The 19,363-nt window shown below is 34.3% G+C and overlaps 1 protein-coding gene across 9 annotated transcripts in view; it reads right to left on the reverse strand.

The window, feature by feature from the left end:
• col11a1a (collagen, type XI, alpha 1a) overlaps window positions 1-19,363 on the reverse strand; it is a 106,530-nt gene that overhangs the window by 46,687 nt on the left and 40,480 nt on the right. For all 9 annotated transcript variants that reach the window (XM_088927946.1, XM_088927943.1, XM_088927949.1 and 6 more), the window contains 17 exons: window positions 19,298-19,351; window positions 16,663-16,716; window positions 16,205-16,258; window positions 15,808-15,861; window positions 12,090-12,143; window positions 11,957-12,001; window positions 10,232-10,285; window positions 10,078-10,122; window positions 8,856-8,909; window positions 8,370-8,414; window positions 7,879-7,932; window positions 6,798-6,842; window positions 5,828-5,881; window positions 5,704-5,748; window positions 3,577-3,630; window positions 3,055-3,162; window positions 2,691-2,744 (listed from right to left, as the gene is read on the reverse strand). In XM_088927946.1, the coding sequence (XP_088784072.1) occupies window positions 2,691-2,744; window positions 3,055-3,162; window positions 3,577-3,630; window positions 5,704-5,748; window positions 5,828-5,881; window positions 6,798-6,842; window positions 7,879-7,932; window positions 8,370-8,414; window positions 8,856-8,909; window positions 10,078-10,122; window positions 10,232-10,285; window positions 11,957-12,001; window positions 12,090-12,143; window positions 15,808-15,861; window positions 16,205-16,258; window positions 16,663-16,716; window positions 19,298-19,351 (927 nt within the window). The remainder of the gene's footprint in view (window positions 1-2,690; window positions 2,745-3,054; window positions 3,163-3,576; window positions 3,631-5,703; window positions 5,749-5,827; window positions 5,882-6,797; window positions 6,843-7,878; window positions 7,933-8,369; window positions 8,415-8,855; window positions 8,910-10,077; window positions 10,123-10,231; window positions 10,286-11,956; window positions 12,002-12,089; window positions 12,144-15,807; window positions 15,862-16,204; window positions 16,259-16,662; window positions 16,717-19,297; window positions 19,352-19,363) is intronic.

A 19,363-nucleotide genomic window follows, 5' to 3' on the forward strand; every position in this document is an offset into this window, starting at 1 on the left:
TAAGGTATTGGACCATATTTTTATAAAACTTAATGACAGCCTAAACTTGATCCACTTATTTAATCTCTTTTCCAACTGCTAAAATCCCAGTGGACTCTCTCTGTTTCTGTTCTTTGTTTCAAAGGGGGTGATAAGTCAGATGCTAATTGATTTAGACCTAAACACATTTTGCCTTTCTAGGATAATGGAAAAAATGTTACCAAGAACTTTTTAGACTACAACTAGTTTTCATTTTTGGCATGGATTCATTAAAGCGCTTTTGAAAATTGTCAATGAAATTAAAGGTGTTTTTAAACAGAAGTTTAGAAGGATGTCAAATTCCTAATCTTGACTACTCTTGAATGCATAAATATCTCACCGAATTAGATAGAGACCTTTGTGGACAAGGACCAGACAAGATTAAGAAACAATAAACTAAGAAGAAGAAGACATTCATATATATATATAGCACCTTTAAAAGTAACTTCTCAAAGCATTTTGTAGTAAGATTTGTAACAAAAGAAAATAAAAAGGTATCAAGGAGAAAAAGGTAACTAAATTAGCACAATTAAAAACAAGGGTTTAGAATGCAGAAGAAGATGCAAGGGAGCAAACATATGGCTCTTCTGAAGAAGAAGAAGGTTTTGAGTAAAGGTAAGCATAATAAGTAAGGTCCCTTAAGGGCAGTGCTAGTACCTCTGGGATGCATTACCTGTGTAGAGAAATTATTCTCACAGTCTGGCACTGATTTTGCAATAGCAGTGGACTTCCTTTTTGTTATTTAGAAACCAGAGCTACCTCCCTAAGCTAATGTGTCTCTATTAGTCTGTAGTCATTTACAAAAAGTCTTTGAGGGAATGAGTGAGGGTAGCTTTGAAATGCAGAAGGTCTCACATCTGTGACTCACATCTTTGTACATAATTTGCACATAAAGTCTTATAAATAAGAGAAACAAAGAACTCATGTAATCTACTTGGTTGACCTCTATTCCTGACAATAGAGGGCATGTTACTGGGTAAAATGGCATTGAAAGTGTCTTTCACGTTATGCAACACCTACGCTTTTGTAACAACAATCACACACATAGATATACACTTAATATTTTAATAACAGTAGTATTTACAGATTTATATATTTATATTTAAGGCTTTTAATACTGTGAATCACTCAATCCTTCTGAAAACATTGCCTTGTGTTGGTCTTATTGTGAACCCTTGCATGGTTTATGAATTCCTTCCAAAGTTGTATACATTGTGGACAATCTAGCAGATTTGTTTTAAAGCCTCTACTATTAAAAGATTCACAATAGATTCTGCCATTGGATGTATTCTTTTTCCATCTCTATTAATAATATTGCTCAGGCAATAGCAAAGGCTACTACATACCTCTATGTAATGACTAACCGGCAATTTTGTTTTAATACAATTCATCCAGCATTTTGTAGAAATCTTATAAAATGATACTATATTTATTCATAATAAATCTAACTGCTCCCTAGTTCTGATTGCAAACTTTTTACTTTAAGCAAAACAAAAATAGAGCAATTTACTTTTTATAAATATGTAGGCATAAAGCCGTATAATGCATTAGCTTTCAAAACTCATTTTGGTCAGTTTCAAACTCAAGTCCATATTTTGATTCCTTTATCACAGCACATCTTATTTAAATGTTTCTCTAGGTATGACTTTTTTCATACAGTCTGTCTGTCCTCACCATCTTTGACAATAATGATTCTGTTTATAAAATTGCCTCTGTGGCTGCTCTTGAGAAACCTGATATCATATACTTTTATGCCATAGGATTTATCACTGGTGATCCCCATTATACTCACCACTGTCATTTTTATTTTTTGATTGATGGGCCCTCTCTATATACTAAATAAATGCTCGAGTGGCTTAAAATAATTTACATATCCTTAATGGGGAAAGCATGGTCCTTCCTTAATAATAATTTATTGCAGTTACTTCCTACAACTTAAGTTTATCAAACGGAACCTCCCCAGAGCAATGCCTGACTTTGAGTGCAAGTAATTTGAATTATCTGCTGCTAATGACTGGAACATTCAGCACAGTAAGCTGAAACTATTCAAATTCATATTTGAGGCTGTTTTCAGTTTTTATAATTAAATCTTTTCTGCCTGACACTTGTACTTGTTAACACTGCTAAATCCTAGGATGTCATATCATGTTATGCTATTTACTTTTAATTGATCGTCTTTCTTTCACTGCTTTATTTTCTGTGCAACATTGGTGCAAACCTCTTAGCCAAGTCATTATTACGAATGATAATTTATTCTCACCCAAAATACTGTATCTAGTTAAATAAAAGAATATCATCATTTAGTTGTGATATCCAAACATATTTAGATTCTTAATTAACCATTTCCTTTCTGTCATTTCTAGTATCTTGATTTTGCTGATCTCCATAGGCCTTTTAGATCAAAGGTTATCTCATTCAGCTAGCACTCTTACCATCAGACAAGACCTTTTTGTATCTAACAAGTTCCCCGTAATGGCATGATCTGCATGAATAAAAAGACAACAACCCTTTCTCAATTCATGCTGCCCTAAGATTTTTAATAGTCGCCATGTATCACAATGAAATTAATAATTCATTTCAGAAACATGACTTGTAATGTTAGTGCAAAACGTAGGCTAATGTATGATATTACTTTCATTACAAAAATACCACCTGCCTGCTTTGTCACATACCTTAGGACCTTGTCTTCCTGGGTAACCGGGCAGCCCTGGAACTCCAAGCTTTCCCTAAAGAAAATGGATTTTAATATATGACAAAAGCATATACATTTCTGTACAATAATTTAAAAGAGGCAGTGTCTTGTGCACCTTGCTGGCTGTGCTATCACTTCTTCTTCATACCGTTTAACAACAGTGATATTGGAGGATATCAGAACTCTTCAGGGCAGTTGGCCAAGTAGGCAACATCGTGAAACACATCCAGATGAGAACAACAGGCTTACTGATGCAATGTGATATTCTTTATATGCTCCTGGCTGTGCTTTTGTTGAATATAAAGAGATGCAGGAAAATGGACAATTAAAGGGTTCATACTGACCTTCTCCCCTGCAGGTCCGTTAGGACCAGACTCTCCATTAGGACCAGATCGGCCTTTTGGACCTTCAGGGCCATCTTCACCTCTGGGTCCCAATGATCCAACTTCACCCTAGAAATTAAGAGTACCATCACTATTAATGCCAGGTCCCAGATCATGAAGAATAACATAAATGCATTTCATCCTGTAATAAAACCTCCAGATTCAACATCTCTAAATGCTCTTTTGCCCCCAATTTTGTAGATAAAGATATCACTGCAAAACCTAGATTTTAAAGGTTTGACTCAATGTTTCACTCCATAATGACCGAATATGTCAATATTATTTGTTCTGTTGTTCAGAATTCACATTAATATTCCCAATCAAAGTAAGGTAAAACATACGGGACTGTATGTTTGTAAGTAATAAGTAAAAAAAATCAGGAAGGCACTTCACTGAACTCCAGTAGACTGGCACAGTACACACATGCAAAGCATCTGTAATATACAGCAATTTTCTTGGTGCTACTCGTAACATAACACTTACCCTGTCTCCTTTGAGACCCATATCTCCTTTGAAACCAGGGAACCCATCTTCACCCTGAAATAAGACATTAAACATAATAAATTAAACCAATGGAGCTGTTGGGAAAATGATCAATAGACTCTTGCTCTTATATTAAATAGATCAAAGCTCTTAAAAGCACTTTATGTAATAAAGGGAAATGTGCAAACTATATAAACTACAGGTTCATCTATTTGTACCTAATAGTGGAATTACAATCTTATCACAAGATGGCAAGAATTACATGTATAACAATATGACATCACCACTTTGCCTACAGTTGTGAAATGCATTATTCGGTAAAACCTCACATGATGTTACGAAAAGAAAGACATTTGTTTACCACAAAACAGGGAGGAATCCAGTTCTATTCAATTTTGCAGAAGCATAAATTTCTCTCAAATTGGTTTGATTGAAAAGGCAACCAATTAACAATTCCACATTGTCAGCAATAAAATTAAACAGTTTTCAGCTCCTGATTTAAGATGTTTAATTCAGTGTAAGTAAATGTATAGTACAATTACATGAGGTACATATTATTTTGATTAGCGCTAATGCCTGGTGAGAGAAAAAGCAATTAGTCCTTACTTTGTAATTTCTAAAGCAAAATTATTATTTCTATAAATCTATGACATATAGTTTAAAATAAAAATGCATTGTGTTTTAGACATTGGCCAAACCGATTACCTTAAAAAAAACTTAAAAAGGAAGCAAGTTTTCACATTGCAGGAAGCATTGAACAACCAAAGTAATTCAGCATTAGTAAAAACATTTCAAAATACTTTATTTCAAGTATTAAAGCAGCAGTTTAATATCTTTTACAGTTATATACAGTATAGCAAATGTCTTAAAGTCTTGAGAATTTTTAGATCTCATGTAAGTTTCAAAGCGTGCTATCAAAGGTAGGAATGTTAATCATTTTAATACATTCTGTTTCTGTAACCTCTATGATTTACAGCAGGAATAATGTGCTGGTTTTTCAATGATGTATAAGGTGATATACACAAAATGAATTGACCTATTAGGTACAGGATTATAAATTCTGTTCATAGAATACTTTTATTTATCTGAATGCACAAGCACGTATATTTAAATATGAATATAAACCTTATCAAGAAGGCAATAACACTTCTCTACAGCAGATACAGTATCTATTCCAAAATTTAAATTTCAATAATATCATACTAAAGTTTAAACATCACCAGTCTTCTGATGACCAAACAAGATAAATGGGCAATTAATGATGTTCTTAATCACTGTTTATTTATTCAGTGTGAACATCAGGGAGCTTAAAATTAAGCTACTGACTAATTCCTTTGATGCACCACTAGTGCACAGTTCAGATTAATGTGAAGAATAGACTTTCTCAAGCAAAACAGACAGAAATAAGCATCCATCATATCAATAGGATACCTGCAAGAAGGCTTATCTAGTCTTATTTCACTTACATATTTATATATCAAGCTGAGTTTTTTATTTTTTTAATCAAATTATTTTCCAATGTTCGAATTCTAATTAAATTACCAACCAGGTACAACAAATTTCAGAATGTATTAGGAAGTCCCAACTAGCCAAAACAGGCCCATCATTTCAAGTAGACATTTTCATGTTTTTCTCTCTGACATTCTTTCATTCTTGAATGCTTTTAGACCTCTCCTCAAATATCACAGCTAGTCCTCACTGGTGTGTAGGACCAATTCTTTATCAGTCTAACAAATGTCTTCCACACACAGCTTAAATTATCTGGTAAGACTCACTCCGTGCAGTGCACTGACTTCATTGATCTATAAAGCTCCACAGTGCTGGAGTATTAAGAAGATCTGCTGAGCTTTTGGTGGGCTATCTTAAGGTTTCTATAATATCTGGTTACAATAGTGTAACACAAGCAACAAAAAACATTACTTTCTGAATTCAACAAAGCATAATAAAGGATGGAAGATTCACCATATTTCTGGAGTCTCTTGAATTAGGGTAATTAAATCTAATCATCTAAACATACAGCTTACTGTAAATATAGGATTTACATACTGTACATATAATCAAATCTTTCACAGCTTTTACTGATGACATATATGTATTTACAATGTAGCTGAAGATAAATATCTTTACCTTTTCACCCTTGCCACCCTTAAGTCCACGTACACCATCAGCCCCCTATTAAAGAAAAGATGAAAGAGTTACTCAGAAATAAATGGAAGATTAACATGTAAAGAAAATAATGTTTATGAATTACCTTTACACCACGAGGGCCAGGATAGCCAATGGGGCCTTGAGGGCCAGTCGGTCCCTGGAAATAGAATTAATTGATTAAGCATGGGAAAAACAGAATAAGACAAATACAAAAAAATGACTCTTTAGTAATCACACTACGAGTCTGCCAAAGTAATGTATCTTACTTATTTTCTCCAATATCTAGGCTGCTATCAGCTCTTTTAGTTTTATTTCTTTTTAATGATCCATTTCAACAAATGACAGCAAAAGGGCTGAATGCCTTTGTGATTCATGTTAGTCAAGAAATCATCCTTAGCATAAAATGCCCATTAAATAACAAATAAAGTTCATTTCAATTTTTCTGAAATTGAAATGGCAATATTTTTTTTTACAAATTGATTATTTGAATTCAGAAAACTATCATGAACATATCATTTTCACTCATTATGCAAGGATATATAGGTTTTATCGATACATAGAAACAATCCAAATATGACTGTGAGGAATAATCTTTTAAGTATTTCAGTCTTTGAATTATAGTTATAAGTGTCTATAATGCAATGGGATTGCTTTCGTATTAATACTTCCATTTGTTGTTTTGTGTAATAATGTTGTGCTACCTCTTAATAAAAACCATCAAGTCTGCTAAGGTTGTTTATCATCTTAAATAGTTCTGAAGTTAAACAAGTTCCTGAATTTGAAACACATTTGTGAAAGGCAGAAAACTGCTCCTATAAGACACCTACAGGCCTTTCTCACATCTCAAGATGTGAGAGAGCAAGAATCTCAGTCTGGAAATGGAGAACTAACACTAAAAACATTGTTTAAACACCCAAACCCAAGAATTCAAAAATTACATATGGAGCTTTTATAACTCCTTCACGGCTGGCTATATACACAGGCATATATTCCCGTATTTTATTATTAGCAGTAGTTACCTTTATGTTAATTTTTACAATTTCACAAAGATTTAAATTAAATATTTAACTTACCTGGGTACCCTTTTCACCTGGTGGTCCTTCTTTACCTGGGTGGCCCTATGAAGGCAATGATTGTAATGAAAATGTTAATTTGATGTGGAATTAAATGTGGAAGTAATATGTACAAAATTTTTTTTTTCTCATTTTAAACAAAAATACTAATACTAATTTATTTATATCATATTAAGTATATGATAAAAAGAAGAGTTATGGTGACAAGACCTATTGCATGTGTTTATTTTAGGTGTGATTGCTAGTAGTTTATTGAGTCAGATTTCTCTGTAACTGCTGAACTGTGGACACCGGAGTGATGGGGAATTAGAGTCAGAGCTGTGCTTATGATCACATCAGGAATGCAGGCTCACAGACTTCCCTCTTCACTGTGAAAAATCTCTGGAAATATCTTTTTGGCTGATGTCAGATAATTACTTTGTATATAGGGCAACTCCAAAACTGCATGACAGGAGTAAAACAATGCCATAAGAAAAATTGCGACAGACAGAGCTGCTTTTAAATCATTTTATGTACCACTCAGAGCAATATGTGGTCATCTTCTTCACTGATAAAGGAGGCACATTTCAAAGACAGTGATCCTGCTGCAGAGATTTTGCTAAAGACTCTACTACTGTAAAACACCCACCCACCCACCTGACCCTTTTATCTCATGGTTCAGATAAAAAGCTGTTCCAAAAATCTGAGCCTCTACGTGAGCACAAAGTACTTTCTAATACTAGAAAGCAAGGCAAAGGCAAGACAAAGAGTTTTTAACCTGTTTCAAAAAAACATGTTTATAATTTTTAGCTTACCTATAGCTTTGTGGTTTTATAACCTTATTTTGATTTGAAAGCTCATCCTTCTTTTGCCATCTAGTGGCTGGTTTGATGGAGTGCCACTGATTCAATGCTAATAAAGAAAAAGGCTGCAGGCCTGTAACATTTCTGAAATCTTTTCTTTAAGACTGTAACAAACTTGGAAAGGGTGAGCAGAAAATGATAACTTCAAATATATATATATGCTTTAATTGCTCACAATGTACATTATTTGATTACTGAAAAGGGGAGAAATATGAAATGAAGGCTGCAAAAAGACTTACTGGAGGTCCATCAGAGCCAGGCAAGCCAGGAAGACCTGATCTGCCTTGAGGTCCCTGATCAGAGAGATCACATATCAAAGGTTAAATGTCACAACAACAGCTGAGTACTTTTCCAACACTGTCTTTAGCATTGACACCCAGGGGAATACAAATAGTACAAATAGTGTTCTGAAATTATTATTTGTTGTGAGTCATGACACTATAAGACATATAGTAGCTCAGATAAGCAATATATTCTTATTACGCTTGCTTTTTATGATGTGTCCCATTTAATTTTGTACAGTATGTCTGATTCTGAGTATTCTGCCACCCCTGGGATGTCTTCCTGTAACACTAGCTAGTTCACCACAGCCAAGATATGTATGTGATCACCTACTGTAGCAACAATTTAAGTCTTAAAAACTGAAGAGCCTTGTAATAAATTCTCTATACAATGTTCTGCTGCTTATCATTTAAAGTAAGAGAAAATTCTATGATTCATGAGATCTTACTTTTTCACCAGGTGGTCCAATAGGGCCTTGAGGACCAGGAAGACCCTATATGACAAAAGAGAACAGAATGTTATGTTTTGCTACTATCGTGCAAAAACACTGAAGAAAGGCACTGTACACAGTAAAATGACAGTAATAAAAGGTTACATCATTCGATTGTGTCAAACTTTCATAAAATAAATTCTCAGATTTAAAGCTGTTTTTTTTTCTTTTTGCAGAAAGGCCCCTACACTGGCATGCAGACAGTAACCTGATCCTGCTCACAGCCACAGCAGGTGTGGCTCGATTAGAATTCCAGCCACATGAATGCAATGCTTTCAGTTTCTTCCTTCATGACAAGAAACTCACAGCATTCAAGGAAATTACACTGTATTCCCTGGTGAGGAGGAATCAGAGAAATGATCAAGGTGCCTACTTACAGGTGTGCAAGCCTCCCCCCCCAAAAAAAACTCTTCTACTTCAACAGAAACTTTTTTTAACACTTACTTGTGGGCCTGTGATACCCTGCTGTCCGGGAGGCCCCGGCTCACCTTGAGGTCCCTAAATAAAGACAGAATTATTTTTAAAAAGAAGTACGTGAAAGCATTTCTTTTCTATATATGATTTGGATGGGTCTTTTTGGTATTGCATAGAGGTAAACACCTATTTCTGTTAAAATAAAAAAGAAAACAATATCAATATCATATTCAGCAACAAATAAAAAATGCCAAAGGCCTGTTTTTTTTCTGCAATAGTAAAACCTGTTAAGTGAATATAGATATTTGAATAAACTTATACAGAGATTAGGAAAAATATAATATAAACATATGTATTATAAAATAATATTTTAAGACAAGAGATTTGAAAAAGGAAACAACCAATTTCTCATATTTCCTTCTTATGTATGTATACAAATTATTATTTTAAATGATGATGAATTATTACTTCTGAGTAATGCATTAAACAATAAGTACATCTGTAATGTGTCAAAACACTAACATACAATAGCACTTTGCTCTTTTACCTATTTGGCATATACTCAATCAAGAATATGGCAGTGAAGTATTAGAATGCAACAAGTCATTTGTAAATTTTAAGAATGATTTTAGCTACTTAAATAAAATTTTAATGTAGAATTTAGCAGCTGATTTTTAATGTTCTTAGCATAATTCTTAACACGAAACAGCAACCTAAAAAAACATAACATTTGTGAATATGCCAGGAATATATGATACATGTTAACCAACTGCATCCAACAGGTAAAATATTTAATATGAGTCACATAAAAGTGACTTGGCAAAGTGTTTTTCCAACTCTGTATGATTCCCACTACTTAGGAAAAAACAGTGGAGCTCTTTGCCAGTCTAGACTCAGCTATTAAATCTACCTGCAAAGGCTAGTTGATCATAGTCATTGTGCATGGTGTGTTTGTGACATGTTAAAATGGGCCACAGGGAAGAGCATCAGTTTCACTTCATTGTGTTCTGAGCTGTACAGACCTTTATAAGTCAGGAGAAGACAAATGTCTTAATGCGTCTTTAACCTCTGGAGGCTACATATCAGTAAAGTATGATGTTTAATAAAGAAAACTGAAAACCAGGTCTTACCGATGCAAGCTCAGGCATTTGATAATGTGCAGCTTTTTAAAAAATATAATTGTGTTGGTTTTTACAGGTAAAACTGTAAAGTTATGATGTAAATTAAATAATCATAAAAAGTCTTTCCATACCATGTTTCCTTTTGGACCTGAAGGGCCGTCCACGCCTGCAACACCCTGTGGAAAAACTCATTTAATAAGTATACTCTATTTTAAAAGTAAGGTTTTAGGAGATTTGGATTCTGGAATGCATACAGTGTGAAAAGAAAATGAATAATGAACATACAGGCTGCCCAGGGGGACCAGGCGGCCCTCGTGGTCCGAGCAATCCTCTTGGACCCTAGGTGAAAACATACAAAAACAGGTAAAGTCAAGTCAGACCTCTGCACAAATAGTGAATTGTGAAGTGTTTCTTTTTTATGATACACAATCTCAGTCTATCGTCTGCAACAGGCGGCGATAAAAGATCCAGACTGTCCGATATTGTAAAACAATAAGCTAGCAATCAAAATGTTATTGTACAGACTGCCAAACTGTCAGACTTATGATGTACTGCCTCAGAGCCTTAAACAGAGTTGTACTGTATCACTGTTGCAAAAACCCTCCTGATTTCCATTTCATACCTTAGTGACTACGTTTATTTTATGCTGTAATTGCTCTAGGCATCATTTAATTTTTGCAATCAGCTTCTCCAAAATAATTTGTATCACCCCCTGTCTAAATACACTGCAGAATTTCAGAGCTTTAATGTGCTGTGCTGATATAAGTCCAACATCCTTATTTTTTGTACTTGATTTACCTAAAATGCACTGATTTTACTTAAATGCACTGCACTGTATTATCAACTTTACTTACTACATGTTGTGTACATACTGTACTTCATATTAAATTTTTTTTTTCTCATCACATTTCTGTAAGTTACTCTGTAAGTGGTTACTGTGTACATAATGCAAACCTACCATTAACAATAATAATAGTAGCTGCTCACATATAAAAATGCTACTGATTTTGTTAATACATTTTGTGCTTGCTGACCACCTGATTGATGTGCAGAATTAAAATCCTATAGCATATATTATATTTATATTTGTATAATTGTGTAAGATTTCTATAATTCTGTATAAATTAAAATCTGAAATGACTATGGCTTTTGACTGCTGTGGAGATAATGAAAGAATGATGGAGGGATTAGGTTAGTGTAAGGGAATCACATTTTGATCAAGCTACTCTGCCATCTTGTGGTTTTATACAGGCAAGTGCACTGCATCAGAATTAATTAACTCTCACCTAAAATACCTCAGGTATTTCTATTCTGTAGTTTGAAACTTACATTGATGTGTTTTTTCTTTAGTCACCTTCTTTAATAATTCTGATTCTCAATATTGACTCTCTTTTTACAAATGATGAAGTGCAGAAAAAATACTAAAGATATATTAAAAATACTCCCTCAAATCCCTATTATATTACAAAATAAGTATAGAAAAGAATAAAGAATTTGTGAAACAAGCTAAGAAAATGATATCCATCTAGATACTAACTTCATTATAGGCAATCACAATGACTGAACAACTGGGGTATGAGGGCATATGATATTCTTCAAAGAGTTTTAAAGGATTTCCTTAAAACTTTAATAATAGATTGTCAGTAGCAATGATATACTAGGGTTCACACAAATTTTTAAAAGTGTGAAATTGTCGGTAAAAGTAGTTTTTCATCTTGAATACAATTCAGAACTGAGACTGTCATATGCATACCTTAGAAAAAAGCAGATTCCTGTATCACCAGGTAAGGTCAAATGTTAAAAGTACTTTCTCTGGCACAGCTATTAAATGCTAAAACAGCCAGCTGCCTTGGGCATGGAATTAGTTTCAGACAGTAGAATAGCAGCATAAATAAAAGGATCAACATTTTAAGCTTGAACTGTCTTCCAGACAAAATAAACATGTGCTTGTTTAGTAGCTAGACACCAAGTACAAAAGTGACCTTTTTTAAAGAAGATGAAAATCCTTACACTCTCTCCTGCAAGACCCCTTGGTCCAATCTCTCCATCGTCACCCTGCAGACCAAAAGGAAATTGTTAGCTGTCTAACACAGAGAAGTTGGCATCAATAATTCTGAGCAAATTAGAGAGCAGACTGGCTTACTCTTTCTCCATCTTCACCAGGAGCACCAGGAGGGCCAGGTGGACCTGTTTCTCCCTGTAACGCACAAAGGAAGATGTGTTATTATGATGTTTACCAGATTAGACGCACAGTATTGTTTAAACTCACACAGCTATTTCTAGCAGTCCTTTTGAAAGTCTATATCCCTGCTCTGTACACCCTTGTCCTGTAATTTGAAAAGCCCAGGATTAAGAACTCTGAAGTGACCAAAAATACCTTTCTTGTGATCTAATGTCTTGAAGACCTGGGTTCCAAGCAGTATGAGCCCTTCAAATTTAGGCAGAGATTACCACTTTCACTTTTGAAAATAGTCAAATGTAGAAATATGAATCTTTTCCATTTCATTTTCCATATTTAAATAGCCAGTTATGTATACATAATATACCCATCCAGTGTAAAATTGCCAAATGTCTCTTTATGTGTTGGCTCACAACTATAAACCATGTACCCACAAGAGGAGAATGTGGAAGTACAGACAGGCTCCTCTCACCCACCCACTCAACTTTTGATGGGCTACAGTGTCTGCAATAATGTCAAATTCAGACCAAACTAGAGGAGAAGTGCGCCCCCTACTGATGCCATTGCAATCCTGCAGGAGCTTGGAAAACTTTCACTGAAAATCAAGAGGCCCAAATTAGTAATTCTAATGTTACTCCCAGCTGTACTGAGTCAATTGTAGGGAAATCCCAAAACATCTTAATATCTCTTCAAGGATATATTTAGAACACAAGACTGATAAAGAAATGGTTCATATGTCTTAAGTATTAAGGAGAAGTCAAAACAAAACCAGAATTTTTTTAATATTCTTGATTCAAGCCTGTAACAATGGAGACTTTCAGTAATAATTTGACTAAGGATTGCAAATTCTGTTTCTAAATTATTTCTAAACCCTCTAACATTGAATACATTTGTTAGAGTTTTCCTCTGCTAATGTTTATTTAAAGTGTATCAACCAATATTTACACATTAAAATAGTTTATGAATGCAAATTTCAGTGTTAATAACTTGTTTCCTTCGCATTTAAAATAACTTTTAGGCACTTTTCTGTACTTTAGATATTTCAGATATTCTAACATAAATTGTGATCAGTCAATCAATTTATATAGGTTTAATACTAATATTTTTATAATTTACTTCTGACATCCTCATATGACATGCCTTTTTAAGGCTTTATAAAACTAAAGGCAAAATATATATCTAATTTCCAGCTTTAGATTCTCTATATTTTTTATAACATGAAAAATTACACCTTTTTGTTTTTAAGAATCACATTTCCCAGGTTCTTCAAGTGACACTTTGAATCTGCGTTTCAAATACCGTACACATTTTTAAAAAGCCCTGTGAGGTTGTATATTTGCAGTAAATTCCATACATCCCCCACCTCCAAAAGGCAAAACAAATAAGTGCCACCACACACTCTGGTGCATTATACCTTTTAAATTGTAAAACTCTGGACTTCCTTTTGAATATGACATTTTTTGGACGGGCATTAAAAACCGAGCTCATCTTTACTCAATGGGCTGTGGGAGTATGGAATTAGCTACTCATCTATGTTGTTTAAGCTGCCACCCTGGCTTTTTTCAAGTAATGGCTGGATGAGATCCTTGAATCAATTAGCTATTAACTACCAAACAGGCTAGATGGGCAGAAAGGCCTTCTTTCATTTGAAAGCCTTTTTTATGTTCTTATTCATCAAATCCTTCACCAATGTAGCCCTGCACTGACCAGAAGAAAAGAAGATAAAGCTGTCATAGACATAGTACTGTGAAACCTAGTATACAGTTTTGTACAGGAAATGCAGCACAGAAGCAGTCAAGCATTACAGCCATCTAGCTGGGCTGCCTCTAGGTCCAGTCTGTGATTTAAGTTGAGGATTCCTCACTAATATTTATCCAGTTCAGCTCTGGAAACTATTAATGATTGTGTTTCTATGCACTGTAACTATTTTCACAAAAACACTGTCCTGCTAAAATGCTGTCAATATAATGGACGCCAAATACCTATAGACGACAAAACTATAGAGTAATACAGTACATTTATTCGTAACAAATATTAGTTTTCAAAACTTCCATCATTGGTTCTGTGATGATAAAAAACATGGCAGAACTGCAGTAGGCTACTTGTTAGTTTGCAGCAACTATTGTGTCACAGGAAAAGAATTAGACACCATGCTTGCTTCTGTTTAATTGATATTTTTAATGCATTAAATTTGAATTTAAAAAAAAATCAACCTTCCCATCTATTCAAAAATTATAAACCTTGTGCTTGATGGCAGCTTTTGGTTTCCAGAGGGCTCATTTTTCTATCCAGTAGAAAGCAGTCATGAAAGCCTGGGTTTGTAATTAGCAATTTGTGGGTGGGTCAAATGGCTTATGGCTTAATCCAGCTTTAAGCCTTAGTATTTCAGGAAGACGTAAATTTGTATTTGATTGTGACTTTACTTCATGACAAAGCTCAGCTACATCCTGGCTTTCTAATATAAATACCAAACAATTTCAATACATCCAAGTTTCTTTTCTTTTATTCAGTCTTGGCTTGGAATATAGCATGGAAATCATTGTTCCCTTTGATCCCTTGTCGTAGAAGAATATTATCTAAATCTGTCATGCAGTTTGTATGAAAATACTTATTTTCAAGGCTGCTTAGCTGTTCTGAGAAGTAGAAATTGGTTCAGATAGTTATGTGTTGCCTTTATAATGCTTATCATTATATGTTATCTCAAAAGTATATGATGAAATACTGAAATATTTTCAGTTTCCTACAGTATAAGATCATCTGTTTTCCTCATTTTGTTTTCTCAAGCTAATATGGATAGTCAAGGCTAAATTGTATTACTGAAAGCAACTTTATACTCCTTAACCAGTAAAACAGAAGTCATTTTGTTCTCCAAGTCCCAATTTGGAATGTAGAGCTCATGTAAGAATACACACGAGAGTTTTTCAGCACTGCAAATTTATTTAGTCCACAAAATAGTTTTGGTTATTTCATCCTTGCTGTTCAAATAGAAAGAGTGCTGTCATCCAAAGAGAATGTTACAGTGATACACTTATCCTTTCCAACATACTGCAAGTTCTAAAAGGACCTATATTTAAACATTAATGGATTTAAAATATATTTATATTTTACTTTAAAGGGATTTCTAGTCCATTCTGCTCTTTTTTTCTAACTCAATCAAGTCAGGTATTGATTTGACTGAAAGTTGCACTTTTGAATTTATGACAGTATGATTAAGCTACTTTTAAAAAATAAAATGTATACTTGAAATCCATTTTCCAAGCTAAATTCATCCCAAATGTAAGATAAATAAGTCAATATGATGGGCAAAAATTCATGTAATGTAGTATAACATACACAATTGTTTTGTAAACTTCCTTAAATCATTTAACCACCTACAAATCATCAAAATAAACCAAGAACACAACACCTTTATCCAGTAAATAATCCTTATTTTTGGCTGATCATACTTACATACAATAATTAGAAGATTAACTCACTCTACAAGAAGAATGGATTGTCACATTAGTTTGAGGATTTGCATCATTTCATAAGAACAAAAGCTAACAATAAACAATAAATATAATATTTTCAGCAGGGTTTTTGACAACAAAGCTTTTCTCAGTGATTCCTGGACCCGAAGGCAGCGCATAATAATGGTAAACCTTAAATCACATGAATGCTGAAATTATTCATCAACACTTACTCTATGACCCTTCTCTCCAGGCAGACCTGGAAGTCCATCAAAACCTCTGTCTCCCTGTAAAAAAGTAAATATTATGCTATGAAGTGTGAATACTCTTTCAAGCTGCATTTCATTTAAACTTCTTCAATGTGTTTAGAACAAAGAAAAGTTTTGCTTTTCATTTATGTTTTTAATAAAATGCAAATTTATAGCTCTTGATTTCTTACTGACATAAAGTTGTTAAAAGTTGGAAATCATTGTGCATTTTCACACACCTACAATACAGTCACAATAACGTATTGCCCACCTATTAACCCCCATTCTGCCTGTCATAGTGTGGGTTATAGTAAATTTGCAATAATTAACAGTTGCAACTCATACTTCTAAAAAAGGAAATAAAACAACCATTATGACGCACCTTGGATCCTGATTCACCTGGCATTCCTCTGGCTCCATCAGCACCCGCCCGGCCCTTAAAAACGATTTCACACATCAAACTAATACATTAACTTAGAACTTTAAGCTGTATTTGGTCAACTTTATGCCCTTAAACAAACCTATTCATGTGCATATGGTACAAAATGGCAGGACACTTTTGGCATCTATACAAAATATCAACACATTTCCAATTTCACTGATTAAAGCGACACAATTATATAGTAAGTGTACAACCATCAAGAAGTTATATTTTGCAAATAGCAATGGTATTATAAACTTTAAAATTTATATTAAATACTCTCATTTGTGTGAAACTGTGGATATAGAAAATAATGCTACTTTTACTTTCAGGTTTAATTAATCTAAAATGACTTTTTTAATACATCAGTGCAACATGTGGTAAAAAGCACTCTTATTTCCAAAAACGTCTAGACTTACCCTCTTGCCAGATTTTCCCACTGGACCTGGGGGACCTTGAACACCCCTTGGGCCCTAAAAAGCAAATAGATAAATCACCTGTTGGTAATTAATTGCTGCCACCTGTCATCCAGGTGGATGCTACACTTCAATGGTAGATGAAGTGAGTCCCCTTCTATATAGAAAATGCTTTGTGATCAATGGGAAGTGACATAGAAATTCAAAGAATTTGAGGGTGATATAATACTGGATCACAATTTGATTTGAAACTCATGTGCTGAGAATTGTCCACCTTTCCATCTGAAGGCTGTCCTGTGCAGACCGTGTCTGTAGCAGAAAAAGTGATTGGTGTATTTATTTATCTAAAACTCCACTTGCAGCCGTCTCTAAAACTGCATTTAAGTTACAATACATTTAGAACTTGAAGGCAGGAATCCTGACTAGATGACGCAAGATCATGTCACTCCTGTCTTGGAGTCTTTTTACTAGCTTTCTGTTTTTAAATTTAAACCTCCTGCTTAAATTTAAGGCTCTACATAGTTAGGTTCCCCAGTATCTACTGTAGACAATAAGTTATGTGTTTACTGCTCATTACTCTAAATTTAATTTGATTCAATTCAATTTATTTTTATATAGCGCCTTTCACAACAAGGTGGCCCAAGGCACTTAACAAAGCAAGTGACCATACATGTTGTAAATTCACTTAATTGATTAAGGTTGATTATGTGATCCCACTGGTTGGCTACACTTCATAGGTAACAAGGCTTTTGTTTGTTATTATCCTAAACTCTGAAACACCACCCGAAAAGAAATCTGGGATTTTTAAATCTAGCCTGAAAACGTTCTTGTTTGAGAAAGGCTTTTTTAGTGATTGCATTAGTTACATGAGACAGACAATACTGTATTAAAAAGTGAAAACTTTGGATTGAATTATCCAAAAGGAATGAAGCAATCCACTTGGCATACTGCAAAACCCACCAGTTCAGGGTTTATGTGAATGAATGATGTTTTCTGTTATGAAGCCATAAAGTAATTGTTCAAGTGGAGTCCATTTTTGCAAGATATCAGTATTGGTTTGGTATACTGTATGTAAAAGCCTAAATAACACAGATTTGCACATCTCTTTTTGTGCCACCAATATGTTCAAAGTTTAATCCAGTTGCACTATAAGAATGCAATGCCTTGGAGAGTCATGATCAGCTGTTGTTCTATAGGGGGGAGAACTGATGACACCAGAGACATCCACTGTGGAAGTTTCATTTGATGGACAACAGGGTTAGAGGGATTACTGGTGAAAGTAAGGTACAGTATGGTCTGTCCTCCTCTATAAGACATTAACAACACGTATGTGTTAGCTCCATATCCTTTGTCTACTGGCATAGACTCAAGCTGTGGCACGAGATGTCACTTAATGTATGTGGAGGGTCACAGGAGAGAAAAAAATATTGGACAACACCCATTTACATTTAACAAGAAATATTTAATTGTATTTATTGTAGCTAGCACCAGATACATAGCGAGGAGTTTTGAGATTTGTTTCTTGTTCAGCTCAGCAAAACAGGCACTAAATACTACAGTGTATGGTGAATATGGTGTCAGACTGATGATGTGCAATATATTCCTCATGATTAATGTTCAAACATAGGCAAGGCCATCAGCCCTTACTATAGGTGATGAATCTCAGACGAACACTATTGGGTAAATCAGGGTTATTTCTGTTCTATTGGAATCAGGACCATACTGAGCAAGTAGCCGATACTACTCTGGAGCATATCAATAGCATTCTACTGTACATTTCTATTGTACATTTATTTTCTATTTGGATATTGTGTAATTGCAACATTAGTCACAAGAGTCACTGTTTGCCACAAATATGAAAAAACTCTGGCCAAATAATTCCAGCCCCTATCCTGGCTGTGCTTTGCCAGTTGTGAGTTAGTGTTTAAGAAATCCCAGTGACACAACCCAAGTTTGAACAGAAATGTTGTTTTAAAGTGAGATATCCCCTGCCTGAATAAAATACCTTAATAAACAATTGATAGCATGTGGCTATGGTTGTCATTATTTTATATACACCATAGTTTTCAAGAGTGGTACCAAAAGAATTAAGAAGTCTACAAATAAAAATCTTTAATGAGGAGATAATGAGCTTTTCACTCCCATGATGTTACAGATGGTAAAACATAGTTACAATAATGGAACTCTTAAGACTTAACAAGAATATAAGCACTAAAGCTCTCCTTCATGTATAAAAGAGTATAAGCATGTGTTAACTAGGAAAGTATTATAGTATATAATATTGTTTGATGATGAGTCATCAAGTCATCAAGCAAAAGAGAACAAGAATACTGAATGAAGAAGTACATCTGTACTGTGTTGCTGAAGCTACCACTTGTGAATGTGACTTTGAGCAAGTAAATCACCTGACATATAGTCCAGACAAATCAGGACCAGTTTTAAAACCTCAAAATTTACTTTTATGGTAAGAGGTTTATATACGATGAACGCATGAAGGCATCCACCAAGATGTGGCTATATTGACAACATGAAAAACTGAAAAGTTTTTTTGTTGAGGTTCCAAGACTGATCCACCTTTGACATGGAGTTTGTTTCAACATGGGAGCATCTTGTGCTGTTGTTTTTTTTTACAGCTTACCTGAGGGCCAGGATCACCACTGTCACCTTTGAGACCAGGAGACCCAGGAAGACCCTAGATAAGAGA

The sequence above is a fragment of the Atractosteus spatula genome, chromosome 11 (genome assembly GCF_055471065.1).
Source record: "Atractosteus spatula isolate fAtrSpa1 chromosome 11, fAtrSpa1.hap1, whole genome shotgun sequence".
In the NCBI taxonomy this organism is placed as follows: Eukaryota; Metazoa; Chordata; class Actinopteri; order Semionotiformes; family Lepisosteidae; genus Atractosteus; species Atractosteus spatula.